The sequence below is a fragment of the Panthera tigris genome, chromosome B1 (genome assembly GCF_018350195.1).
Source record: "Panthera tigris isolate Pti1 chromosome B1, P.tigris_Pti1_mat1.1, whole genome shotgun sequence".
Lineage (NCBI taxonomy): Eukaryota > Metazoa > Chordata > Mammalia > Carnivora > Felidae > Panthera > Panthera tigris.
The window spans coordinates 131,831,106-131,858,957 of NC_056663.1; the positions used below are offsets into that span (position 1 = coordinate 131,831,106).

The window sequence follows — 27,852 nt, forward strand, 5'->3', positions numbered from 1 at the left end:
GCCTGTTTGTCTCTTGGTAAAAGAGGCAACACCGCCTAGTACTTTTTGGCAGATTAACTCCACGGGATTTAAAATTCCCTTTTCCTGGAGGTGTTAAAGTGACAATGCTCTTTCAAAAAAAAATTCAGGTGACACTTCTCTGGTAGGCTGACTAAGCAAGTAGGGACCAGGCCCTAGGGAAGAGAAACAGACCTCATTCATAAAGTGTTTAGTGGCCATGGGCAGTGGGTTATATGACCTGTACCATGGCCTACTAGTATGGTAGGTTGGAGAAGTCATATAAAGGTCAAAAGCCCAGTGAGACTACAGAGGCTTCTTCCTTGACTAGCAAATGAGGGAGTCCTGCCAGTTGTCTGGGAGGGCCAGCAGTGGAGATCACAAAGTTCTCTGTGGCTGACCCCATGTTGCAAGACTGTGTTGCTGAAATGGGGGCCAAGAGGAAAGGCCCCCTTGCAGTGCAGTGTGGATTGATGTTCACCTAATGCGTTCAGTACCACCTCCCTACCCATACTTTTATCCTTTCAGGAACAAACAGGCCTGGATTCTAAATGTGCCCCTGCTTGGTTGCTGGTGTGGCCACAAGCTCTACTCCTCAGGTTGCACCCCAACCATCGCCCCCCGCCCCACACCTATCTCCCACAGTGGGCCTCAGGGCAGGGGGCTGGCCTGGGCTTAGGAGCCTGAGGCTGCATGTTCAGACCCTGTCAGACCTCAGAGACTGGCAGGCTGGTGCACTCTGGCATAGCCCTGATGAGGCCAAACAGCCCTGGGGCCAATCCCTAATATCAGCTTTGCTGAGTGGGCCACAGGGCAGATCCTCCCTCCCCAGGTCTACAGGCCCCTTGAACACCATCAGGCTTCATCCCCTGCCCCACCTCCCTCTGGCCTTCTCACTAAGCACCGTTTTCCACACAGCCATTCAGACAGAGGAAGACCCAGAAACTTCAGAGCCACATGAGCCACTGCCATTGCCGTACCTGCAAGCACTGGGACTCACCAAGAGGCTGGTGTAATGCCGGTGGCATGCATCACCACCAGATCGACTGAAACAGCTACCACCCAGGTTACTTTGGGAAAGTTGATATGAGGCATCACCACTTAAAGAGGAAGCAGAGCTTCTGCCTAACTGTCAATCTTGATAAATGGTGGACATTGTTTAGTGAGCAGACACATGTAAATGCTGCCAAAAACAAGACTGGAGCTGCTGCCATCATCGAGGTGATGCAATCAGGCTATTCTGGGGACAGGAAAGCTCCCAAAACAGCCTGTCATCATGAAGGCCAAATTCTTCAGCAGAAGAGCTGAGGAGAAGACTAAGGGTATGTGGAGGGGACAGTATGTGGAGGGAGGTTCTTAATGCTAACAAAATGCTTAAAAACAAAAAGAAAGAAAAGAAAAAAGAATGAACAGGCCTAGGGCAGGAGTCCAGCCCCCCTTCTCTAGCTGGAACTGAAGGATTTATGCACTGATCAAAGTGTGTTGGGAACTTGATGACAGTGGGGCACAGGTTGCCATGGTTCTTAGAGTCCCCCATTGGCACAGTCAAAATCTACTTTGGATGTGGAAACAAATCTCAAATTGGACTATGGACTGACGCAGGTTTATGGGTGGGCTCTTTTGAGCCAATATACAGAAGATGTAACTGAGAATGCCAAATGCATTATAGGAAGTATATTTAAAAAACAAAAACCAAAAAACAAAAAACTTCCTTGGGGTGCCTGGATGGCTCTGTTGGTTAAGTGTCCAACTCTTGATATCTGCTCAGGTCGTGATCTCATGGATCACGCTTGTGAGATGGAGCCCCGTGTCGGGCTCTGCACTGATAACTCAGAGCCTGCTTGGGATTTTCTGTCTTTCTCTGTGTCTCTCTCTCTGCCCCTCCCCTGCTCTCTCTCTCTGTCAAAATAAATAAATAAACTTAAAAAAAAATTCCTGAAGCTGATTTGCAGTCATTCCCCTTTTCCACCCCAAGCCCCAGAAAACTGCTAACTTACTTTCTGACTCTACAGCTTTGCCCTCTCTAGGCATTTTGCTAAATGGAATCCTATACTCTTTTTACCCTGGCTTCTTTCACTTATCATGTTTTTGAGGTTCATCCATCTTGTAGCATGAATCATTCATTTTTATTCCTGAATAGGGTTCTATTGTATGGATACAACAAATTTTGTTCATCTTCTAGCAAGTTGATAGACATTCAGGTTGTTTCCAGTTTTGGGCTATTATGAATAATGCTACTGTAAACATTTGTTTACAGGCTTTTGTGTGAATATGTGTTATTATTTCTTTCACATAGATTCCTAGGAGTGAATTTGTTGAGTTATATGGTAAATTTATGTTTCACTTTTTAAGAAACTGCCAAATGGGGGAGCCTGGGTGGCTCAGTCAGTTAAGCGTCTGATTGCAGCTCAGGTCATGATCTCGTGGTTCATGAACTCAAGCCCCACATTGGGCTCTGGGCTGACAGCTCAGAGCCTGGAGCCTGATTTAGATTCTGTGTCTCCCTCTCTCTCTGCCCCTCCCCATCACATTCTGTGTCTATCTCTCAAAAATAAATACACATTTAAAAATTAAAAGAGAAAAAAAAAAGAAACTGCCAAATTATTTTCCAAAGTAATTGCACCATTTTACATTCCTACCAGCAATGTATGAGAATTCCAGTTTTTCCACATTTCTTGCTAACATTTGTTATTGTCTGTCTTTGGTTATAGCCATTTTAGGGTAGGAAGTGGTATCTCACTGTGACTTTAATTTGTATTTTCATAATGACTAATGATGTTGAGCATATTTTCATGTGCTTATTGACCATTCATATATTTTTGCTGAAATTTCTACTTAAATCTTTTGCCTATTTTTAAAACTAGGTTAATTTTTTGATATTGAGTTGTGTTATAAATTCTGGATACAAGTTGTTCTATAGTACACGTGTTTAAAAAAAAGACATATGCAGTATTTACATTAAAAAAAAATGTTTATTTATTTATTTTGAGAGAGAGAGCAGGGAAGGGGCAAAGAGAGAGAGGGACAGAGAGAATCCAAAGTAGGCTGCGTGCTGTTAGCACAGAGCCCAGAAGTGGGCTGGATCTCACAAATGGTGAGTTCATGACCTGAGCCAAAAACAATGGTCAGACACTTAGGTTCCCCATTTACATTTTTAGTTTCACTACAGGATGGAATGAAAATATATGCATGTTATTTATTTATTTATTTGGGAAGAAAAAATCCATGCTATGGACACAAGTTATCAGAAATATGATTTGCAAATATTTTCTCTAAATGGCTAAAATATTTTAAAAACAACATTTACATAAATGGTTTGTGGAGTTCCTGAAGCCTCTCTGTGTTATCCTAGGATTGTCAGACCACAATTTGAAACCCACTGCTAGTGAGCATTTCAGTGGCATTTTAAACTCAGCAAGCTGAATAGCTCATCTCCGGCAGAATCACTGACTGGTGGAGTTGAAAGGGATCTTACAATTAACCAAATGTCCTTCTAACTTTGTAAATAAACTCAATAGCTTAATTGCAATGCCTGTATGCAAGGTTTTATGGAACACTGGAGGCGGAGCTTAAATTGAAGATAAACAAAAACATCAGGAGTCATTGAGTTTAGCTAAGGCAGGAGTACAAAGAGAGAGAGTCAGTATTTCCTGTTAAGATTGGGGTTTTATTTGCTGGCTCATGATAAAGAAATTTAGACATTAAAGAGAAGTGAGGAAGAACTCTGTAGGAACCAGGCTTTAATAATAGAAGTCCACCTCATTGGCTGTTGTTTAAATAATAACAACAATAAAAAAAAACTCATGCTGTTAAGGAAATTGTATTGTGTTCAGTATAGAAGGGCCAACTTTGCACATTTACCTCAAACCACCCCATGCCTCCTTTGCACATATGATTTGTATACATTTCCTTTTGTACACTCCTTTAAACTTACCTCTTTTGTTCATTTAACAATGAATTTGTTGAGTACCTCTTATAAAGCTAGAAACTGGCCTTAAAATGTAGTTCACACTCTTTTAAGGCAAATATTTAACTAAGCAGTTATAAAGTCATGGACTAAGTACTAAAACAAGTTTTATAGGTATGTTTATAAGTATAAAACAAACAAACCTTTAGCTAGATTGACTAAGGAAAAAGAGAGAAGACTCAAATTATTAACGTCAGTTGGGACATTGCTACTGATTTTATAGAAATAAAACATATTATAAAAGAAAACGATGAACAATTGTCCAACAACAAATCAGATAACTTAGATAAGAGGGACAAATTCCCAGAAACATACAATCAGCCAAACCAACTCATGAAGAAATAGAAGAGCTGAGGGGCTCCTGGCTGGCTTAGTTGGTGGAGTGTGTGACTCTTGATCTCTGGGTTGTGACTTCATGCCTCATGTTGGGTGTAGAGACTACTTAAAAATAAAATCTTAAAAAAAAAAAAAAAAAAAGAAAAGTTGAATAGATCTACAACCAGCAAGGAGATGGACTTGGTAGTAAAAACCTCCCAACAAAGAAAAACAATGGACCAATTAGCTTACAGATAGATTCTACCAAATCTTTTCAGAACTAACACAAATCCTTCTCAAACTCTTCTAAAAAATTGAAGAGAAGGGAACACTTCCTAAGTCACTCTGTGGAGTCAGCATTCCCTGGTACCAAAGCCACACACAGACACAATAGAAAGAAAGAACTATAGACTATTATCCTTTGTGAATATAGACACAAAAATTCTTAACTTAATAATAGCACATCAAATTCAAAACTTATTAAAAGGATTATAAACCATGACCAGGTGGGATTTAACCATGGAATGTGAAGATGGTTCAACACATGAAAAACAATCAGTGTACTATACCACATTATTAGAACAAACAAACAAACAAAAAACTGTGTGATCATCTCATATAGCAAACATATTTGCAGAAAAGATATTTCACAAAATTAACATGCTTTTATGATAAAAAAAATCACTCAATAAACTGGGAATAGAAGGAAACTTCCTCAACATGATAGAGGCCATATATAAAAAATTCATAGCTAACATCATAGTCAGTGGTGAAATACTGAAGACTTTTCCCCTAAAATCAGGAACAAAACAAAGATGCCTGCTTTTCCCACATCTATTCAACATTTTAGCCAGAGCAATTAGGCAAGAAAAAGAAAAGCATCCAAATTGGAAAGGAAGTAAAATTATCTCTGTTCACAGATGGTATATGATCTTATACATAGGAAACCCAAAAGATTCCACACACACACAAAATTGTTAGAGCTGATAGGCAAATTCAGCAAAGTTGCAGGCTACAAAATCAACATGCAGAAGTTACTTGCTTTCCTGTACTGCGGCAATAAACAATCTGAAAAGAAAATTAAGAAAACAATTTCATTTACAATAGTATAAAAAACAATAAAATACTTAGGAATAAAATTAACTAAGAAGGTGAAAGACTTATACACTGAAAACTGCAAAAGATTGCTGAAAGAAATTGAAGAAAACATAAACAAATGGAAAGATATCCTGTGCCCATGGATTGGAATATTTAATATTGTTAAGATGACAGTGCTACCTAAAATTATTTACAGATTGAGTGTAATCATTATCAAAATCCCAGTGGCATTTTTTTCAGAAGTAGAAAAAACCCATCTTGAAATGCATCTGAATCTTAAGGGACCCTGGATAGCCAAAGTAATCTTGAAAATGAAGAGCAAGTTTAGAAGTCTCACACTTTGTGATTCCAAAACACACTACAAAGCTCCTATAATCATGAGTGTAAGGACAGACATATAGACCAATGGAATAGAATAAAGAGTCCCAAAATAAACCCATGTATATATGGTCAACTGATTTTCAACAGGGGTACAAAGACAATTTAATAGGAAAAGGATAATCTTTTCAAGAAATGGTGTTGGGAAAATTGCATATCCACATGCAAAAGAATGAAGTTGGATCTTTTCCTTATACCATAAACAGAAAACACTCAAAATGGATCAAAGACCTAATGTTGAGAGCTAAAAGTGTAAAACCTTAGAAGAAAACATAGGTGAAAATCATTATGACATTGGATTTGGCAATGATTTCTTGGCTGTGACACTGTTGCTTATTTTACAGGATGTTTTCCATCCTTGGCTTATGATCATTGTGTGACAATGGCAACTCTCAGATATCACGACCACAAAAAGACTACTGGACATTTCCAAACATACTCTGTGTGTTTGGGGTTGGGGGGCACATTATGAAAATATTTATGAAATATGTATGAAAATACTTATGAATAAAATTATTTGCTATCTGAAATTTGTTTCAAAATAATTTGTGGGAAAGGGGGAGAAAAGGAGAATATGAATGAAATGAAGATTGGCCACTAGTTGTCGATATCTACATTGAGGCTCAGCATATCTTTTTCTAACTTGTGAAATGTTGTAATTTTCCATTTTCCATGAGAAAATGAAAAAGATGATGGAGATATTTGAGGACTTGTATTTTCAGCACTACTTCAGCATTTGAGACCCTGAAACTACCCAGCTACATAATATCTAAAAATATTTGATTAAAGATTAAAACCCACTTTTACAAGATTAGGTGAGTTCACTAAGATCAGTAATGGAACAAAGGCCAAGCAAGTAAGCTAACTCATTGGGTATCTGAGATCTACAGTGATCGTTTTGATCTGAGCTGCATCGCACAGAAAGGATGGGGTCAAAGCCTTGAGTTCACATAAAATGGAAATGTAACACCTAGACCCAGGAGAGGTATACCCTCAGATAGGGCAAACTAGAAAGGAAACCCACTCTGCCAACCACAAGACAACATTGCTATCTTGGCATACACTATGAAGGGATATTTTAAAAAGAAGGAAAAAAAACCCTCCCCTGAGAATTTGTAGCCACTGGCCCAATCTTAATGTAGTTTGGGACCTGAATGTACATTCTTTGCATGATCCAAAAACACAAGCCTATAATTCAAAGGCTATGAGGATGGGTAAAATCCCCAGGTGTCTGAGAGAAGGAAATTCAGACTTTTCCAGGGCTCAAAGAATTCTTTCATATAGGTTGCCCAAAAAACTTAAAAAATTACAAAACAAACATCAAGCAAGCCATGGAGAATAGAACCAGAACCATAAAGACTTAAGATATTATAATTATCAGAATTGAAATGAAAAATAATTCTGTCTGAAGTATTTTAAAATGTAAAAAAAAAAAAAAGATACTGAAAACATGAACAAGAATAGGAGACTATCAAATAATTAGGCCAGTTTGAAGAACAACATACTATTTTTAGAAATGAAAAGTATCCCTAATCATTGAAATTAAGAATTTGGATAGAAGATAGATACAACTGTATAGAGAATTAGACATCTGGAAGACATATCTGAAGAAATTATGCAAGATCCAACACAGAGAGATAAAGATGTGGAAAATATGTAAGGGCTAAGAGACATGTAAGAAGAGACATGTAGAAATGGAGCAGCCCATAGGCTACATCCCTAGCCAGAGCTTAGTAGTACCTTTTTTTCAGGATTAACATGATTTAATTCATTATCAGTCTTATACACTGCTGAGGTTGGGAAGGCCAGGATGGTGGCTTGAGTCACTCACACTTTCATTGTGGAGGAATCTGATTTGGGAAGTCTTGTTACTGAGCAGGGAGCCGTGGAGGTGCCTGAGTTTATCCAGCAGTGTTGAAGACCTTCCCAAAGGCAGCCGGTGAGACCAGGCGCTTCATAGCTAAAGGTCCCCCCCAGTGGCTCTCAGTGCCTGCTGCCCTCTTTACAGAGAGGAGGCACATAGACCTCTAGAGGCACTAGGGATGCAAGATGGCAGCTTGGGGAGGTTCCCCCGCAAATGTGCTGTGTCTCTGCCTCAATATCCCCATCCACACAATATAGCCACACATCCCTAGGCAGAGTTGAACAGCATTGTCTCTCACCACCTCTACCCTTTTATAAGTGGGCAGCAGCATCCCTGCCTGAGGCTTCAAAAAGTGAGCCTGACTCCAGTCCCCTGCTTTGTGTGGTTTGAGTTCCTTTTATTTAGCCAAACTCCTTACCACCATTACCTGCTTCCAGCCCCAAGTCCCTCAACCTGCAGGCTTTAGTAAAATTCTTATCATTTGGGGTTTCTTTCATGGAGTTTCGTATCTTAGATTCACCACTGCCTAGACTTTCCTATTTTTCTTCTTTTACTTTGGTATGTGTGGCGGAGGGGGATTTTGAAGGGTGAGCAAATTCATTCTGCCTTCTTTCTCCAAAAAAAATTTTTTTTTTTCTGAACAGTTTTTACAGGAAATAGTGGTGTCATTGTTTCTTATATCAGCACTAAGGTAAAGAGACATAATGCGAGCATAAATTGTCTTCTAGCTGTATCACCTTGGGCAAATTCCTTACTCTCACTATGCTTCAGTTTTATCATCTACAAGATAGAGATATTAATAGAATCCACCTAAGGGCATTGTTGTAAAGATTGACCAAGTTTTTTAAAAACCTCACAAAACTTAAAGGCACTTAGAATACTGCCTGGCAAGTAGCAAGTTCTCAATAAGTATTAATCAGTAAGTTATTATTGGCATTGAGTAAACATCGAGGTTACCTTATGTTTTCCAAATGCACATTGTTTTATTTTTATTTTTATTTTTTATTAAAAAATTTTTAATGTTTACTTAGTTTTGAGAGAGAGAGACAGAGAGGGAGTGGGGGAGGGGCAGAGAGAGAGTGAGACACAGAATCCAAAGCAGGCTCCAAGCTCTGAGCTGTCAGCATAGAGCCCGACATGGGGCTTGAACCCATGAACTGTGAGATCATGACCTGAGCCAAAGTCAGACATTTAACCAACTGAGCCACCCAGGCATCCCCACATTATTTTATTTTATCTTTATTCAACCCTGTAGCATGGATATTATCACCTTTAATTTGTGGAAAGAAATTGAGGCACCCAAGTATCAAATAGCAAAAACTCGAAAGAGGAGATAAAACATGGGTACATCTAGATTGACTTATGGCTTTGTCACACATAGAATATTGAATGTACGTTTCCTGGGTCTAATATGGGTTCTGGGTGAAGTTATAAGTGTTTGGCTTTATTGACATCATCCATTATAATATTAAACATGACAGTCAGATGTGAAAAAACTCTAACACATTGTATAATGAACCATGTGTCATTTAATGCCCATTAGACTTTAACTTCATTCGTTCCCAAAAATGAACTCTTATCTCTGCAGACAATGAAGTGTTTATAGTAGTCAGTAATGTATCATATGAAAGAGATCAGTCATTGATGAAACCCTCTTCCATTTTAACAACATGACAAAGTCAGGTAAGGGTGGATAGGCCCCTGAATTGCATAAGATAAACCCACTTTTGTTATTCAGTCAATCAAGTTTTATCAATTATCTGTTGTGTTCAAGGCCAGAGAGAGGCAATATTTAGAACACACACTGAGGACAGATACATTACTTTCTCATCATTTCCATTAACAACACCATGAGGTTTTCAGTTTCTCAGGTGTGAGATCTTGATGTCAGTTCCAGCTCTTTTGTCTTTTACCTTCAATGTTCCACCAGTTACCAGGTGCTATAAACTCCTCCTTTGCAATGTTTCTTTCACGCCCCTTTCCTCAAAAATTTTTTCACCATTGCTCTGGTTCAGTGTTTTTTTTTTTTTTCATTTTCAGACTGATCTCTGCCTTCTCAAACCCCATCATCCATTCTGTATGTGAACAGATTAATCTTTTGAAAACACTACTTTGACAATGTCATCCATCTACACTAAAATTTCATTAGTTTCTCACTCTCAAGATAAGTTTAAACTCCTTAGTTTGTCTTTCAAGTCTTCCACAATTTGGTTCCAGAAGATTCTGTCACATTTCTGTTAGTATGTTACCAAGAATACAGCCTTTGAGATGCTTCTTGGGGGATAGGTTCCATGAATAAATACTTTTCAGTAATGATGAAGCCTACTTAATTCACTTGTTTTAACCTGGCATTTCCCCATCCTTCTTTTCCTCATAACACATATCCATAAAGTCTTTTGTTTAAACTTTTTCTTATTTAAAAATAAATACCCAACATGAGGCTTGAACTTATAACCCCGAGATCAAGAATCACACGTTCCTTGGGGCACCTGGGTGGCTCAGTCGATTGAGTGTCTGACTTTGGCTTAGGTCATGATCTCATGTTTCATGAGTTCTAGCCCCCATCAGGCTCTGTGCTGACAACTTGGAGCCTGGAGCCTGCTTCGGATTTTGTGTCTCCCACTCTCTCTGCCCCTCCCCGCTCACACTCTCTCTCTCTCAAAAATAAATAAACATTAAGAAACGTGTATATATATATATATATATATATATATATATATATATATATAAAATCACATGGTCCTCTGACTGAGCCGGCCAGGCGCCCCCTGTTTAAGTAAACTTCTTAATTGACGTATAACATAGATCCAGAATAAGTACAGACCATCTAAGTAAACAGCTTAATGTATAGTTATAAAGTGAACACACTTGTATATCTGCCACCCAGATCAAACACACACACATATATATGTATATGCATTTGTTCATTATCAACACTGCCAAGTCTCCATGCTCCACCCTAGTCATTGTCCCTTCCAAAGGTAACTACTGTTTTGACTTTTATCATTATACATGAGTTTTATGTGGTTTTTGTTTGTTTCTATGGAGATATAATGGACATATAACAAACATATATTTGATCGGGGTTGCAGAAACACAGGTGTTTTCACTTTGTAAATATACATAAAGCTGTTTACTGAGATTTTCTGTACTTATTTTGGATGTATGTTATATTTCAATTAAAAAGATTACTTAAAAGACTTTATGGATATGTGGAATTTAGTTTGTTGAACTCTCAACATTTAACCTTTTAGCCTATTTTGCAGGACAAATGTTATTATCCCACTTTCTGACTCTGCAGGTCAATTATCAGTACGTAATCATATTTTTTTTCCTTGCTGTGCTCATTTTTTAGGGCTTGGCTACCTCTGTGAACTTTATAACCAAATGAATTATTTCTTTTCTTTCTTTCTTTTTTTTTTTTTAAAGTTCATTTATTTTGAGAGAGAGGGAGAGAAAGAGAAAGTGTGTGAGAGAGAGTGGGGGGTGGGGGGAGAATGAGGGAGGGGCAGAGAGAGAGAGGGAAAGAGAGAATCCCAAGCAGGCTCCATGCTGTCAGCATAGAGCCTGAAGCGGGGCTTGAAACCACTAACCATGAGATCATGACCTGAGCCAAAAGCAAGAGTTGGTGGCTTAACCGAGTGAGCCACCCAGGCGCCCCCAAATGAATTATTTCTTACTGGGTCTCTAGTCTGCTGTATGAAACAAATTACATGAACCAAGGTAGTATGGCTCCACATCTGGGCTCTTAACACCCCCTGGCCCCCACCGCTACTCACACATAGACACACAGACACACACACACACTGTCTTTTTCTGTATTAATGCCACCTTCTGTCTTCTCTATGATTTTAAGACTTTGACCACTGGTTTTTGGCATTTCCCTTCTCTCCAAGATGGTCACTACCTTGGCAAAGTCTGTTTATTTAGATGATCAACCCAGCACCCTGGCTTTTGTGCTCTTTGATCTCAACTTCCCCAAGTGTAGGCACAATTTTAAAGATCCTCTTTTCCCCAAACCCCAAGATTCCAGTTCATTCACTGGTTATTTACCCATATGTGAATCTAGGTACGGCTCTGAGGAATTTTGCAGTTATTTATTTATTTATTTATTTATTTATTTATTTATTTAGAATTTTGCAGTTATAATTACAGTCCCAAATCAGTTGACCGTAAAATGGTGAGATTATCAAGATGGGCCTGATTTCATTACACCAGCCCTTTAAAAGGCAGAAGGGGAAGTCTGAGAGATTCAGTGTTTGAGAAGGACCTGCTTTGAAGATGCAGGGAATCACATAAGGAGGAATGTGGGCAGCCTGGAGGCGCTGGTTGACAGTCAGCAAGGAAACAGGGACTTCAGTCCTGCAAAGAATTGGGTTCTGCCAACAAGGTGAACTTAGAAGCAGGTTATTCAGATAAGAACCTTCCTTCAGGTAAAAGCCCAGCTGGCTGACACTTTGATTTGTCCCCATGATATACAGAGCAGAGCCGAGCCTAGCTGCCCTAGATTCCTGACCTCCAGAACTATAATAAATGAGTGTTGTTTTAAGATGTTAAACTGATAGAAAACCTCCCTTCCACCTCCATAATCCTATTGTCGTGTCCAAACCATGCAACCTTGTCAAAACCTGGAATTCTAGTCTTAAATGCCAATTTCCTGTGCAGTGATCTCATCCTCCTGTTTCCACTCCTCAGCCTCCAAGTGACGCCTCCATGGGTTCCCTTTCTACCTGTCTTTTCCTGGCTTCCTCTTTCTTTCTTTCTTTCTTTCTTTCTTTCTTTCTTTCTTTCTTTCTTTCTTTCAATTTTTTTAAATTTATTTTTGAGAGAGAGAGAGAGAGAGAGAAAGACAAACAGAGTGCCAGCAGAGAGAGACAGAGACACAGAATTCGAAGCAGGCTCCAGGCTTTGAGCTGTCAGCACAGAGCCTGACACAGGGCTCAGACTCACAGACTGCAAGATCGTGGCCTGAGCCAAATTCGGGTGCTTAACCTACTGAGCCATCCAGGCATCCCCCTGGTTTCACTTTCTTATGATGAATCACGTCACCCACTCAACTCCTTGCTCCATTTTTCTATTGCTTTATCCACCTAGCAAAACCACATTCTAGAATTTATTCAACCTTCTAACTTCTCTATCTTTATTAATGGGAATTCATAAGCGAGAATTCTTTGTGAATGGGAAAACCATGCCCACTTGTGGCTTTGATGCTGCTATATTTGTAGAATCTACTCTTAGGGGTCCTTAGTGTTGCTGTGCAGTCTCTCTCTAGGTCCCTTATTACTACTGGGAGGACAAATGTTCCCTCTACCAATTTAGGTCCAGTGGGGGGGGGGAAGGAGCTGAAAGTTAACCAACAACAGATTAAAGGAGAAAAGATAGGGTTTATGGGGTTTATATACCAGCTTAATAGGGGCACGTGGGGGGGAGGGGGCAGGAGAAAGGGCTTCCATGGGAGAACAAAGGACTTTTAGGAAAGACAAATGGGTTTTTAGGGAAACAAATGAAAGTATGACCATTTGTGATAATGTTTGTTCGTGCAATTTCTTATCCATGTGGGAGTGCTTGTTCCTTTTCCTGGCAGTGAAGTTCCCTTCAGAGGGGCTTTATGGCTGTTTTACTTTCTGAAGATTTTGTCTTTGGTCAGATAAGGGAAGCTGCGAGAAGGCTTCTTTCAGCATCCACTGACTGCATCTCAAATATCTTCAGTTTAAAATCATCTTTAGACCAACTCCATGGGGCTGGGTGGATCCCTACATTAGTATCCAATTTGTTTACTTAGGCCCTTGTGGTAGGCAGAATAGTGGCCTCCCAAAGATGTCATGTCCTAATACCCAGAATGTGGGTGTGTTAGGTTACCTGCCAAAGGAGAATTAGGGTTGCCTATGAAATTAAGGTTGCTAATCAGATGACTTTAAAATAGAAAGATTATCATGGCTTATCCCATGTGTCTAATGCAATCACAAGGGTCCTTTAAAGTGGAAGCGGGAGGCAGAAGATAAGACAGAAAGAGATATGATAACAGAAGCAGGGGCAGAGTGATGCTCTGTTGTTGACTTGGAAGCTACAGGAATGGGACCATAGGCCAAGGAATGCAGGTGGCCTTTGGAAGCTGGAAAAGTTCCAGAAAGGAGTGCAGACCTGCTGACATCTTTGATTTTAGCCCAGTCAGGCCCATTTGGACTTCTGACCTATGGAAATGTAGGATAATAAATTTTTGTTGTCTTAAGCCATTAAGTCTGTGGTATTTTGTTATGGCAACCATAGGAAACGAATATAGCTCTATTCCAGGGTTTATCATTTTCTCAAATCCCTGGTCTCCTCACACTGTACCTTCAGCAGATCCTCCAGCTTAGGAGAGAAAGTACATTTCTTTCCATTTTCTTTCTTTTCCCTAATGAAAATATTTATCTGCATGAATCTGCATGACTCATCCTGACTCCCTTTCCTTCCCCCACAATTAAAAAAAAAAAGTTTCCTTTTCTTTTTTTAATGTATTTTTATTTTTATTTATTTTTATTTTTTTTAATGAAATTTATTGTCAAATTGGTTTCCATACAACACCCAGTGCTCATCCCCAAAAATGCCCTCTTCAATACTCATCACCCACCCTCACCTCCCTCCCACCCCCCATCAACCCTCACTTTGTTCTCAGTTTTTAAGAGTCTCTTATGCTTTGGCTCTCTCCCACTCTAACCTCTTTTTTCCTTTTCTTTTGTAATGTGAATGCCTCTAGATTTCATTTCCATTCCCTTCTTAAGGGACCTGATTATACCAGTTAACCACCTTTTCTTCTTTATGACTTGTCATCTTGGCACGCACACACATTCCAGCCTGTCCAATCAAATAAGAAATATTCTTTGAACCCAAGATGGCCTTAAGGGATACTCCTTTCTCTCACCTTCTTGTTATAGTGAAAACTTTGGGAGGAGTTATCTGTACTCTGTTTCCATTCCTTCACTTACTCATGGGTGTTCAAGTCATTACAGACTGACCTTCCTGTCACGGACTTCACGGGGGAGCATGGTGTACATAGCTGCTTGCACTGTTTTTTATTTGCTTTATCTTGGAAGTGGTGAAAATAAATATACCTTGGACACATTACAGATGTTATATACATAACCCAAATGCCCCATGTCCATAAAATAAGTCCTGTATGAAACCTGGACTTGATAGGGGAAAATTGACTCTGAGAAGCTCACTCCTTGGAGTGAGCATTAAGGAATATACTGAGCCCTCACTAGCTCCTTGCACTTGGTGGCCAGGCTGGCAATTAGACTGAGAGCTCAGGACAGCTGGGAAAGGCAAAGAAGGCATTAAAAATCCTGTGAGAAGGATGAGCAGAGCTTCTCATAGGTCTATATGGGAGCTTTGATAGTAGGGTGACTGATTCATGGAATTACAGGCCCAGAAAGTTTGATCCTTTAATGAGAATACTGTTGTTGATTTTGCTTTGGTTTGCCATTCTGTATAATAAGCCATACCCTTAATCAACATTAAACAAATTTATATCTTTTGCCTGTGTCTGTTGCTGACATTCCATTAAGCACTGATACCCTTGTGAAAACCATACAGGCAAGTCCCTCACTGGTGTGATTATTGAAAAGGAGTATTACCACCTGACCGCCACAAAAAAAGAAAAACTTCCAGTTATTTTTGGAGTTTTCAAAAAGCAAGGGGCACTCAGGAGTGGGTCAGTCTGTTAAGCATCTGACTTTGGCTCAGGTCATGATCACGTGGTTTGTGAGTTTGAACCCCACATCAGGCTCCGTGCTGACAGCTCAGAGCCTGGGGCCTGCTTCAGATTCTACATCTCCCTCTCTGCCTCTCCCTCGCTGACACTCTGTCTCTGTCTCTCTCTCAAAAAATAAATGTTAAAAAAAAAAAGTGAGGCTCAAGTGATTTCATGAATGAGTTTGTTTGCTCCCTTCACCTGAGGTCACCTTCCTTATCTATCTGTTCGTGTCCATGCATACTGCCTACAAAAACATAAGGTGACACCCCACCCCTGCCAGTGCCCACTTAGATCTTCAATGTGTGTTTAATGGGTGTGGACTCCAGATGGCCCCAAAGCTTTCAATTAGGATTGTAAAGAAATCTTAATTTTGATAATTCTGTAGTTTGATTATAAGGCTCATAAAATATGACAAACAGTGACTTCAACTAGCTTCGAGAGAGTTCAGGAGATCAATGTTCATCAGAGATCCAGTGTCCTTCTGTTTACTTGCTCTGCAGCCTAAGAAATCAATAGAGAGAAGTGGGCAAAGGTCTTACATAGAATATTCATGAATAAACCACAAACGATCATTAAACATTAAAAAAATTTACTCTCACTAAGTCAAAGAAATGTACATTAAAACACTGACATTTGTCATGTATCAAATTTTAAAAGATTAAAATTATTATTCCATCCAGTATTTGTGAGAGCTTAGAGGAACAAACAACCTTTTAAATTTTGGGAGACTGTGAATTTGGCACAAATAATTTTGTGGGAAATCTGGCTATATACATTAGAAAAATTTTTTTGCATTAAAAATTTTAAAACAAGCAATACCTTTTGCCTGAGCAAGGCACCTTCTGGAATTTATCTGGATGTGTGTGATGAAATAGCTACAAGAATGTTTTGTGACTAATAGGAAGATTAGTTAATTATGGTATACAACAAACAAATGAATACCATGCAGCTATTAACTATAAAGTTGTAGAAAGATATTGAATGACAGAGAACCATGTTTGCAGTTTACAATGTAGCAGTTTACAAAATAATAATAGTTACCATCTATTGAGTGCTAACCAGTGATGATAATTCTGTTCAGGGCTTTACACACATTATCTCATTTACTCTTTCTAACTACCCTAAGAGATTGTTTCCACTGATTACCAATAACCACCTGAAGATCAAGTAATTAGTACAAGCAGAAATCTCCAGGGTTTGGGTGAACCAGGGTACAGATGTAGGCTATCTGACTTCTGGGATGATGACTTCCATCTCTGTACCTATTGTATGTAAGCTCATTTTGTTTTTTAAGAAAATGTGTATGCATAGAAAAAGACTAAAAGCAGATGGTATGTGCTTGCTGGGTTAAAGTAATTTTTTTTTTTTTATGTTTCTTTTTGAGAGAGTGAGTGTGCCAATGGAGAGGCAGAGAGAGGGGGACAGAAGATCTGAAGTGGGCTCTGTGCTGAGCCACCCAGGTGCCCCTCCAAGTCATTTTTTTTCATCTTGTTTGATACTACAACAGGAGAGAAAAATAAGTTTAGTTAAATGGTAAAAAGAAAAAGTGCCAGAATGAGAATGCATTCAGTGGGAATTACAATATCAGGCTCTCTAAATACTGGGCAGTTACTCTTCTCTGGTAATATAAAACAGGAAGGTTATGAGGTGGAGGGCAGAGAGCAGCAGTCTTAGAAGCTGTGAGTTCCCCATTTACCCTAACTTTTGACCCTGTGCAAACTGGTCTCCTTTCCACCAGGTGACTCACCTGTAAATGAGGAAGGTCATCTTTAGGTTCCTCCCTCCCTATATTTTGTGACCTAAACTACCCAAACAGCAAAACAGAAGGCAGGGCATTTGAAAATGATTAGTGCAGGGGCACCTGGGTGGTTCAGTTGGTTAAGCCAATGACTCTTGGTTTTATGCTCAGGTCATGATCAGGATTCATGGGTTTGAGCTGGATTGTTCAGCCGGGTTTGAGCCCCACGTTGGGCTGTCTGCTCTCAGCACAGAGACCGCTTCAGATCCGCTGTTTCCCTCTTTCTACCCCTCTCTTGCTCGTGCTTGCCTACACGTTTTCTCTCTCTCAGAAATAAATATTAAAAAAAAATAACTAGCCCCAAAATAAAATGCTAACTTATAAGCTAAAATGACTCATTTCTTAACAATGCAATACATTTATGAAATGTTGGCTTTAGTCTGAATTTATCAAATTGATGGCAATGATCAGCTTTAGAGAAATCAGCAAATTGCTATGCTTCTCTCCCTCCACAATTTCCACCTAGAAAAGGAAGAGGCACAAATCACTTCTGGAGAATAGTATAGAAAAGGTAAGCTTCCTGCTCTTACTTCCTTCTGAGTGCAAAAGAGATAGCCCTTAAAGCTTGGTTTTTAGGTGGATCTTTAGAGTGTATTAGAGTGAGATTAGGAATTAATGTAACGTTAGTTAGCACATACACTGACATATCAATACGAAAAAAATCAAACTATTCTAAAAATTGGACTAAAAACAGGCAGAAAGTTTTAATTCTTTTAGTTTTTTTTTTTTTTTAGCTCTATTTTGGGTGAGGTTATGACTCTAAGTATTGTCATTGTCTTTATACATACATTTTAGTGACTAAAACACTGACATTTCATTGATTTATTTTACTTTTAAACAAAATTGTTTTTCCCAATATAAAGGTTGCATATCTGCATGAAACAAATATAGAAAATTACACTAAAATAGAAGGAAAAAAAGAACAGTAATGTCATAACCCAGAAAAATAACACTTTCTTGTATTGCTAGCTATTTTCTAGGTATAAGTTTTTGGTTTGTTTTCATTTTATGTAATTGCAGAATGCTATATTCAACTTATTCTTTTTTTTATGTGCTTTTAAAATCAAATTCATGTGTATTTTTTCCATTTTAATAATTCCCCTCTTGGAATTGCCTTCAGAGTTTGCTGGCAACTTTTAAAATCTTTACTGATATCAGTAAAGCTTTATTCTTCAGAGGGCGTTTTTAAATTTTGCAGTTATCAAGAGCCAGCTTTGAAAAATTTTACTCAGCCTTGGCTTCAAGTGACAAATATATTTGTATATGGGTCTTTAAGCATCTTTAAACGGTCTCAAAATTAATCCAAAAAACCAATTTCATCCAAATGTTTGAGCACATCATGGATATATACTTTAAAATCCTTTAAAAGTATACAGTATGGTATTTTTAATATTCTAAAAAATTATGTATAATCAATTCCTCCCTCCCTCTCTTTCTCTCTTTCTTTCTGAAGGAAAGAGAGCAAGCTGGGGAGGAGCAGCGGGAGAGGGAGAGAGAATCTTAAACAGCTCCACCCACAGAGCCCCACCACTGAGAGATCATGACCTGAACTGATATTAAGAGTCCTGCCTCCAACACTATGTTAAACAACAGCAGTGAGAGTGGACATCCCTGTCGTGTTCCTGATCTCAGGCGGAAAGCTCTCAGTTTTTCCCCATTGAGGAGGATATTAGCTGTGGGCTTTTCATAAATGGCTTTTATGATATTTAAGTATGTTCCTTCTATCCCGACTTTCTCGAGGGTTTTTATTAAGAAAGGATGCTGAATTTTGTCAAATGCTTTTTCTGCATCGATTGCCAGGATCATATGGTTCTTATCTTTTCTTTTATTAATGTAATGTATCACATTGATTGATTTGCGAATATTGAACCAGCCCTACAGCCCAGGAATGAATCCCACTTGATCATGGTGAATAATTCTTTTTATGTGCTGTTGAATTCGATTTGCTAGTATCTTGTTGAGAATTTTTGCATCTATATTCATCAGGGATATTGGCCTGTAGTTCTCTTTTTGCTGGGTCTCTCTCTGGTTTGGGAATCAAAGTAATGCTGGCTTCATAGAATGAGTCTGGAAGTTTTCTTTCCCTTCCTATTTTTTGGAACAGCTTGAGAATAGGTATTATCTCTGCTTTAAATGTCTGGTAGAATTCCCCAGGGAAGCCATCTGGTCCTGGACTCATTTGTTGGGAGATTTTTGATAACTGATTCAATTTCTTCACTGGTTATGGGTCTGTTCAAATTTTCTATTTCTTCCTGTTTGAGTTTTGGAAGTGTGTGGGTGCTTAGGAATTCGTCCATTTCTTCCAGGTTGTCCAGAGCCTAAATGTCCATCAATTGAATGGATAAAGAAATTGTGGTTTATATATACAATGGAATACTACTTGGCAATGAGAAAGAATGAAATCTGGCCATTTGTAGCAACGTGGATGGAACTGGAGAGTGTTATGCTAAGTGAAATAAGTCCTACAGAGAAAGACAGATACCATGTTTTCACTCCTATATGGATCCTGAGAAACTTAACAGAAGACCATGGGGGAGGGAAAGGGGGGGGGGAAGAGAGGGAGGGAGGCAAACCATAACAGACTCTTAAAAACTGAGAATAAACAGGGTTGATGGAGGATGGGAGGGAGGGGAAAGTGGGTGATGGGCATTGAGGAGGGCACCTGTTGGGATGAGCACTAGGTGTTGTATGGAAAACAATCTGACAATAAATTTCATATTTAAAAAAAAAAGAAGAGTCCTGGCTCAACTGACTGAGCCACCCAGGCGCCCCAAATCGATTTCTTATATAGGCTTCCTGGCTAAAACTTGTCTTTTTAAAAATAGAATCCACACCCAACACAGGGCCTGAACTCACAACCTTAAGATCAAGGGTCGCACACTCCACCAACAGAGCCAGCCAGGTGCCCCATAGCTAAAGATTTCAAGCAATGGGTGAAGAATTAGCAGTAATCCCTAGTGTTGCTTTCAATAACGATTTTTGTTTGTAAATGCAAACAGGAAAACAGATGCAAGTACTAATTTCCAAGGGTAGATGCAGTAGGCAAATTTTGGGATAGTCTTATACACTCATAAAGCCTGATAACCAAACTTTTTCTCGAATATGCACACTTTCCGGCTTTTCCACACGAACACTGCTGCAGAGAAGTATTTATTACAGGAGTGTGAAGAATACAATTGAACTGTTCATAATAATATTTTTATTCAAAAATCCGCTCCTCTCCCCCTTAGATTCAGTTCCTGAACTTACTGTCCTGGGGAGCAGGCACCTAATTTCTCAGAAACTCTTTAGATAGCGACCTACTTGCTCTCTGGGTGAGCAACGTGTGTGAGAGACAAAAACCACGGTGTTAGCGTCCCCTGGTGCTTAGGGGCGCGGGACAGACAGTGACCCAATCCAGAGAAGGTATTGATCAGCTTGGGTAGCGTCCTGTGATCACCAGGGCTAACTGCCACTGTCCCTTTGGTACAAGCCCTGGGGAGTTTTGGGTTCAACTCTGCGCTCTCCAGGAGTGTCATCTCCGTGACCCGGCCCCGCGGGAGTGTGGCGGTCCGATCCAATGTCCGGCTCTGAGCACACGGAACCAGTTCCCGCCCTCCGCTCGGGCGCTGGGCGGTTAGGACAGCCAGGCAGGCTGCGCCTCTCCTGCTGTCCGCCTGGGGGCACCTACCCCGAGGGAGCCACCGCCCAGCGCTCTCCCCGCCTGCAGCCCGAAGGTAGCGAGGTGGGGCCCGCGTGCGCGCTGCCTGTGCTCGCCTCTTCGCAACCCTTACCCCCGCCCGACCCCGGCCACCCCGACCCGCTGCCAGCCGCCCCTGACCTGCACCGTGCCCTAGAGCGGGCGCCTCTCCAGGCCAGCCGCGGCGCATGTGAGTGCGCGGCCCACCGCCAGCGCGCCGACACCATCGGTGGGCTGCCTGCGGCCCGAGCGCGCGGAAAGTAGTCCCGCGGGGGGGGGGGGGGGGGGGGGGGGGGGGGGGAGGGGGGGAGGAGGAGGGGGTCTGCCGCGCGCTCCAGCTGTGCCCTGAGTCCTCCGTCGTTACACGAGTCGAGAGCCCGCAGGAGGGAAGTGGGAGTCCTGGACCATCCCGCAGAGTTTCGGAGTCACAGGAAGGAAGCAACCTGGAAAGGAGCCGGGGAGATTTTGGAAAAGCTCTTCAGGATTTAGAAAGCGCAGGACAGATGCTTGATGCCATTGTTAGGAGCTGCTTCCCTAGGGTGTGCTGGAAGGTCTGGCTCACTCAGCTCGGCGTTTATATAAATGATTGTTAGTGCTCCTCCTCTGAGCACACGGACCCTGAGATCGAAGCCCTCGGTTCAGCTGAACCACTATTAACCCGAGTGAGTAAATGGCGAAAGCTACTGGGGATGTTGTGTGGCTTGAGTGGTCCGTGGGGGTATTGCATGTATATTTGGTTGAAAATAGAAAACTGTTCAGTTGAGATGACTAGGTTTGAGTTAGTCCCTCCCACTTTCGTTTGAAAAACGAGTGTGAAATACCAATTGAGAATTCACATCGGTTTTTCAGAAATCCATGTCTTGGTGCAAACGGATTTTGTGTCTGGTGGTGTGTGTTAAGAGCCGGTGGGTGAAACTCTTGTCTTTCTCCAAATGTACGAAACAAGAGTTGATATAAGATGGATAAAAACTTGTTGAACATGGAAGTTACTACAAGGTGGGAGAGAAATTTGTTGATATTAGTATTTTTAAAGGGATTAACCAATATATTTTATGTATTTTTCTTATCTTCAGGGCATAAATTTTTGTCCCTAACTTTAACTTTGGATGGCTGGCTTGTTAAAGAGCTATTGAGTTCCCTTTTGTAATTTTTCTTCTGTGGATAGTTGATTTTTAATGATTGACTTCAAAAAATTAACCAGCTTATTACAATACTTATTAGAAATAGTACTGAAGAAGTTAGAACAATACAGAAAAATACAAGACCAAAATGTAAATATAGCAGTTAAAAACAAGAACTGTAATGTTGCCTAGTGTTATTTTCTTGCCTAATAGTAAAAATACAAAAGCTCATTCCACTTTTAGAAAAAAATAGATTTATAGTAACAAATACGTATTGGTTATCTTTGTTCCAAACCCTGAGTATTCAGCAAGATTAGGAAACACATTCTTTTGTATTAAGATGCTATTAAAATACACTTAGAGCCAAAATCTGTCTCTGCATTTATTTTTATTAAGCTTCCATGAAGCATTTGAGGTGAGCATAAGTATTACAAGTGGAAAATAAAATACAATCAAGAGTAAAGGGAAGCAGGTTAAAATGGACTTGGACAGATGCTATGCAAATTAAAATTGCCTCCTGGGAGCCACAATAAAAAGGGATGAATAGTCACACAATTCAATGAGGACAAAGGCGGAAACTTACCAGCTCCTTAGAAAAGCTTTTCTTGGCATTTATTTCTGCGGGAAATGTTTTGTGTTACAGAAGATGCAGAGGGGATTGAAGAACAGCAGTGGGAGAGCATCCGTGTGCCCATCCTAGTAGTCCATGCAGTAGTACATTTACTAGCTGTAGTTGCAATTTTCCTTGCCCTAAGTGTTGTGAGAAGCCCTTGTTGGATGCTGAGACCTTATGGTCATACATGCTGCTGTTTGATGGTTTGGGGTTTATTCAGGGATGAGTCTAGACTTTTTAGAGGGATAGATGGACCTAATGTTCTTCAAGTACCCTGTATTTCTATGTCAGGAGTTTTTGATAGAAGTTTGGCAGCAGATACAGGTTATATCAAGAGGGAAGGCTTATTCTCTGTTGCTTACTGGGGTTATAGGATAGGGTTGCAATTTTTTAGTGAAAATAAAAAAAAAAACGAATGGCTGTCATCTCTATAGGATATAGGATCTGTAGGTCTGCCTACAGAAAGCTAAAGTTTATCCTTTAAAATATCCATTCTCGGGGCGCCTGGGTGGCTCAGTCGGTTAAGCGTCCGCCTTCGGCTCAGGTCATGATCTCGCGGTCCATGAGTTCGAGCCCCGCAGGCTCTGTGCTGACAGCTCAGAGCCTGGAGCCTGTTTCCAATTCTGTGTCTCCCTCTCTCTCTGACCCTCCCCCGTTCATGCTCTCTCTCTGTCTCAAAAATAAATAAACATTGGGGTGCCTGGATGGCTTGGTCGGTTAAGTGTCCGACTTCGGCTCAGGTCATGATCTCACGGTCCGTGAGTTCGAGCCCTGCGTCGGGCTCTGTGCTGACAGCTCAGAGCCTGGAGCCTGTTTCAGATTCTGTGTCTCCCTCTGTCTCTGCCCCTCCCCTGTTCATGCTCTGTCTCTCTCTGTCTCAAAAATAAATAAACGTTAAAAAAAATTAAAAAAAAATAAACATTAAAACACACACACACACACACACACACACACACACACACACACAATATCCATTCTCTGTTCACACTAGGTTGTGAACCAGTAATGATAAATTGTCTTGGTGGTTTGGGCCTCATTTCCCAACCCCCCCCTCCCCCCCAACACAGCTTTATGAGAAATAATTCACATATCCTACACAGTTCACCTATTTAAAGTGCACAGTGTGTAGAATCATTTTCATCATCCCCTCCCTTAGAAACCCATTAGCAGTTACTCCCCCTTCTCATGATACCCCCCAGCATAGCTTTTTTTTTTTTTTTTTGAAGCAAGATATTCTGTTTCACTGAGAGACTGTTACAAAGTGGCTATCTATTTTTTGAGCCACACAGCTTATTTATAGAGATAAATAAAATATCCATTCAGAGAATCATAACATTGAAAGTTAGTACCACACTGGTTGTTGAAACCCAAGGTGAGTGGATGTGAGTAAAGCAAACGAACTGATTTCAATGAAGAAGTTTTGATTTTGACAGAAGGGTACAGTCAAATCTTGGCAGTGTCTGAAACCCCATTGAACAAAGTGTCTTACACTTTTGCTGATCACTAGCCCAATCTCTTTGGGTTTGCAACTAGAAAAAAATTTTACACTTTAGACAAGAGCTGGCTGGAAATCAGTATTTAGGGCCAGGTAGCAGTAGGTAGCTCTCTGTCATTTCTCTGGTATTATGTTCTCAGAGTTATCTGGAAAGGCAAAACCCGAAGGCTCTAGAAAGTAATAAGCCTATGATCTCCCTCTGGGTCCATTTGAGTGGAGTGTCTTACAAGGTAAGAAGAAAAACTCTCTGACAGGTACCCAAAGTTTAGATACTTTCACACAGGAGGTCCTGCCCTATCTGCTTCCTGACCTGCACAGCCCAACCCTGGCTCCACGCTGACTGTATCCTAGGACAGGGGAGAGAAGGGATAGAAAAGTTGGAGGGACAAAAGAATACTTAGAAAGGGAGAAGAAAATACTTCATTTTGCCTCTTTTATTCAACCCTCCTGTATTAATTTGGAATGCCTTAAGACAAGATCATTATCTTCTGGATAAAAGGAAGTGGCCATCAATGGGTGGTTGAGTGCTTTCTCTGTGCAGGTGTTTTTATATTCGTTCTCATTTGATGCTCAGACTAAACCTTCCAGGGAGTATTTCAATCCCATATTTATAGGGGAGGAAGCTGAGAGTTCACTGGGTTACTCATAGTGGGGACAAAAAGACCATATTGAACTTTATTAAAGTTTAGCATGCCTGCCTCTGTCTCCCTTTCTTTTTGTTTCCCTCCTTTTCTTTCTTTTCATTTCTTTTTTCTTCTCTTTCTTCTTTTATCTTTCTTTTCTTTTTTCTTTCCTTCTTTCCCTTTCTTTCTTTCTTTCTTTCTTTCTTTCTTTCTTTCTTTCTTTCTCCTCTCTCTGTCTCACCTGGTAATTTGTTTCACAGTTTACTTACATGTTTACAGAGCAGCTCACTGTAAGTCATGTCGGGGCATAAATTGTTAGGGAGTAGGGAGGCCAGATCTAATTAGGGTCTGATAAATGTCATTCCTTCATTTTCTACATTTGATGAAAGCACTTCATCTCTCTGGACCACAGTTTCTTCATGGGACCAGAGAACATGTGGATTGGGATGGGAGGGATCTATATTTTATTTAAGGAGTCTAGAAGTGGAATGTGGGGTCAGCTGACATTGCCAGAGTGGTAGCGCAGAGTATCAGGCGTCCTGAGGACATTTCATATTCCTATGTGGCCCATCACTGGGAATGCTAAAGGTATTCCCATTATTATCCTATTATTTTTAAATAATGTTCAAGCTATATTTTACAACATAAGTGTTCTGCCAGTGGAATCATTACTCAGTAAAAGTCTAAAGACCTAGCATCTGGTACGTCAATACTAGCTCATAGCCTCTTATAAAAAATTTTTTTTAAGTTTATTTATTTTGAGAGAGAGAGGGAGAAAGAGAGAATCCCAAGCTGGCTCTGCACTGTCAGCACAGAGCCTGACACGGGGCTCAAACTCACAGCTGTGATATCATGACCTGAGCCATAACCAAGAGCCAAACCAGGTTAAGTTTGACACTTAACCTACTGAGCCACGTAGTCACCCCAGCATAGCTTCTTCTGTAAAATGGGAATAACTGCCCAATTTGTGAGGGTCAAATGATCCTTATAAAACTTGCTATTATTTGGAAACTGTTAAACACTGTCTATATCTGTCTCTCTTTCTATATAAACAATATCTTCAAGATAGAATTTCAGTATGCAACCAATATAAACTTACTGAGATATTTTACATTCTTTTTGTCATATTAAATCTTTGAAATCTGGTGGATATCCTACATGTACAGCACATCTCAATTCTGACTATGCACATTTCAAGTATTTAGTAGCCACATGTGGCTAGTGGCTGCCATATTGGGTAGCACAAGTCTGCAGCATTAATTAATACATTGGTAGAAGCTGGTTTGGGTGATGCCTTTTCTATTCTGAAAATAATGCTTTTAGTAACTAATAACTTGTTCCTAATACCTACCTGTTACTAATAAAAACAGAAGGAATAAAACTGCAGGAAATGCAAGAATCCAGGAAATAATACTTGTCCATTATTTTAGTGCATACGTACTCTGTGCAAGGAAGTCTAGAGACTGGAGTCTTGGTTCTGCAAACCTACCACCTGACTTTGATTTATAACCTTTCTGATCCATTTATCCTGTTCCATCACATGGGGATACTGTATGTCTTCCCAGTGTACCTCATAATAGTTACCTCAAATAAAACGTGTACTTCAGAAATCATAAAGCAGTAGGCTAATTATAGTTAAAAATCTAATGATATCAGTTCAGTCATACCTAAATCTAATAGTACTATTGATATCATGCCAAATCACTCACCACTTCCATATCAAATCTAAGTTAGGAGTAGAATCCATTTGACACATGCAGCATTGATTTATGCGGATATTACCAGCAACCTAGGGCCAGTTGACCCACTCCAGTTGCGACAGTATAGATCTGGTCTTGCTACTTAGCTGTTCCCTGGAGCTACAGACCACTCATTGTGTTCTGACCTCAGATGTAGATACATATCTCTCCACCCCACCCCACCCCCAGGGAGATATATTCCATCTTACCTGGTAGGATGCTACCCTATCCCAGAGGCAAATTGAAGTGGTTTGAATTTTTCCACAAAAGGCAAATTGCTATGCTTCTCTCCCTCCACAAATTTCCACCTAAATAAGGAAGAGGCACAAATCACTTCTGGAGAATAGTTTAGAAAAGGTAAGTTTCCTGCTCTTACTTCCCTTCTCAGTGCGATAGAGATAGCCCTTAAAGCTTGGTTTTTAGGTGGATCTCATTACTCTCATATCATGAATTTCAGCTAATCATAATTATGACAGGGTAACAAGAAAAAGATGTTATTGATGTGTTATCCTTTATAAAACAATGCTTTTGAGAATGCATTGAAAAGCTGTGATTGGGTTTGCATAGCTCTTGATGAGGTTTTCAAGAACAAAGATGGCATTTTAAGCCTGACATCATGCTTCCATTATAAACATTGAAAAAATTGGGGGTTATTTCATTATTGATTTTAATTTGTTGTTTTGAAATAATTTTTAGGCTTACTGAAAAGTTGCAAAAAAATATGGCACAGAGAGTTTCTGTAACATCTTGTATAACTATAGTAAAATTGTCAAAACTGATAGATTAACATTGGAACAATACTGTAATACTATTAACAAAACTATAGACTTATTTGGATTTCACTGACTTTTCATTATCCTTTTTCCATTCAGGATCCAGTTCCAGGAACTTGGGAAGAGTACTGGTCAGATATCTTATAGAATGCTCCTCAGTTAGTACTTGATGTTTTCTCATGGTTAGATTGAGGTTATGCATTTTGGGGGAAAAAATACCAGAAGGAATCTCAGTACATTTTGTCAGAGGTACATGACATCTTATTGCTGACGTAAACCTTGGTTAAGGTGCTGTTCGCCAGGTCCCCAGTGGAAAGTTATTTTTCTCTTTGTAATTATTAGGTATCTTGGGAGAGAAACCTGGACTATGCAAATACCCGGTTTCTCCTTAGACTTAAATTTGGACTATGCAAATATCTTCTTTCTGCTTAAACTTTGTTCACTAATTTTAACATCCATTGGTGGAACTTGATGTACATTGTACTATGTTGTTCTAATAGTGATTTAAAATTTTTTTCTCCTTCTAAGTTTACTAATTCTTCTTACCCATTTAGTTACTCAACTATTTGTATCAGTAAAAATTCATGGATATTTGTTATTTTATGGGTTATAATTCAATATTGTCATTATTTAATTTACTGCTCAACCTGTTCCAGC

The 27,852-nt window shown here is 39.8% G+C and overlaps 1 protein-coding gene and 1 pseudogene across 3 annotated transcripts in view; both read left to right on the plus strand.

The window, feature by feature from the left end:
- The window catches only part of ABCG2 (ATP binding cassette subfamily G member 2 (Junior blood group)), a 131,160-nt gene that overhangs the window by 43,718 nt on the left and 59,590 nt on the right, over positions 1-27,852 (plus strand). The window contains exon 1 of one of the 3 annotated variants that reach the window (XM_007074693.3): positions 21,161-21,493. The exons of 1 other annotated variant lie outside the window; for it this stretch is intronic. Coding sequence is in view for 1 of the 2 variants with exons in the window: in XM_042984209.1 (XP_042840143.1) it covers positions 27,392-27,444 (53 nt within the window). In the remaining variant the exon portion in view is untranslated. Of the gene's footprint in view, positions 1-21,160; positions 21,494-27,374; positions 27,445-27,852 lie in introns of those variants that run through there. One more of the 3 variants, XM_042984209.1, reaches the window with a different exon arrangement.
- On the plus strand, positions 659-6,227 carry LOC122238081 (annotated as a pseudogene).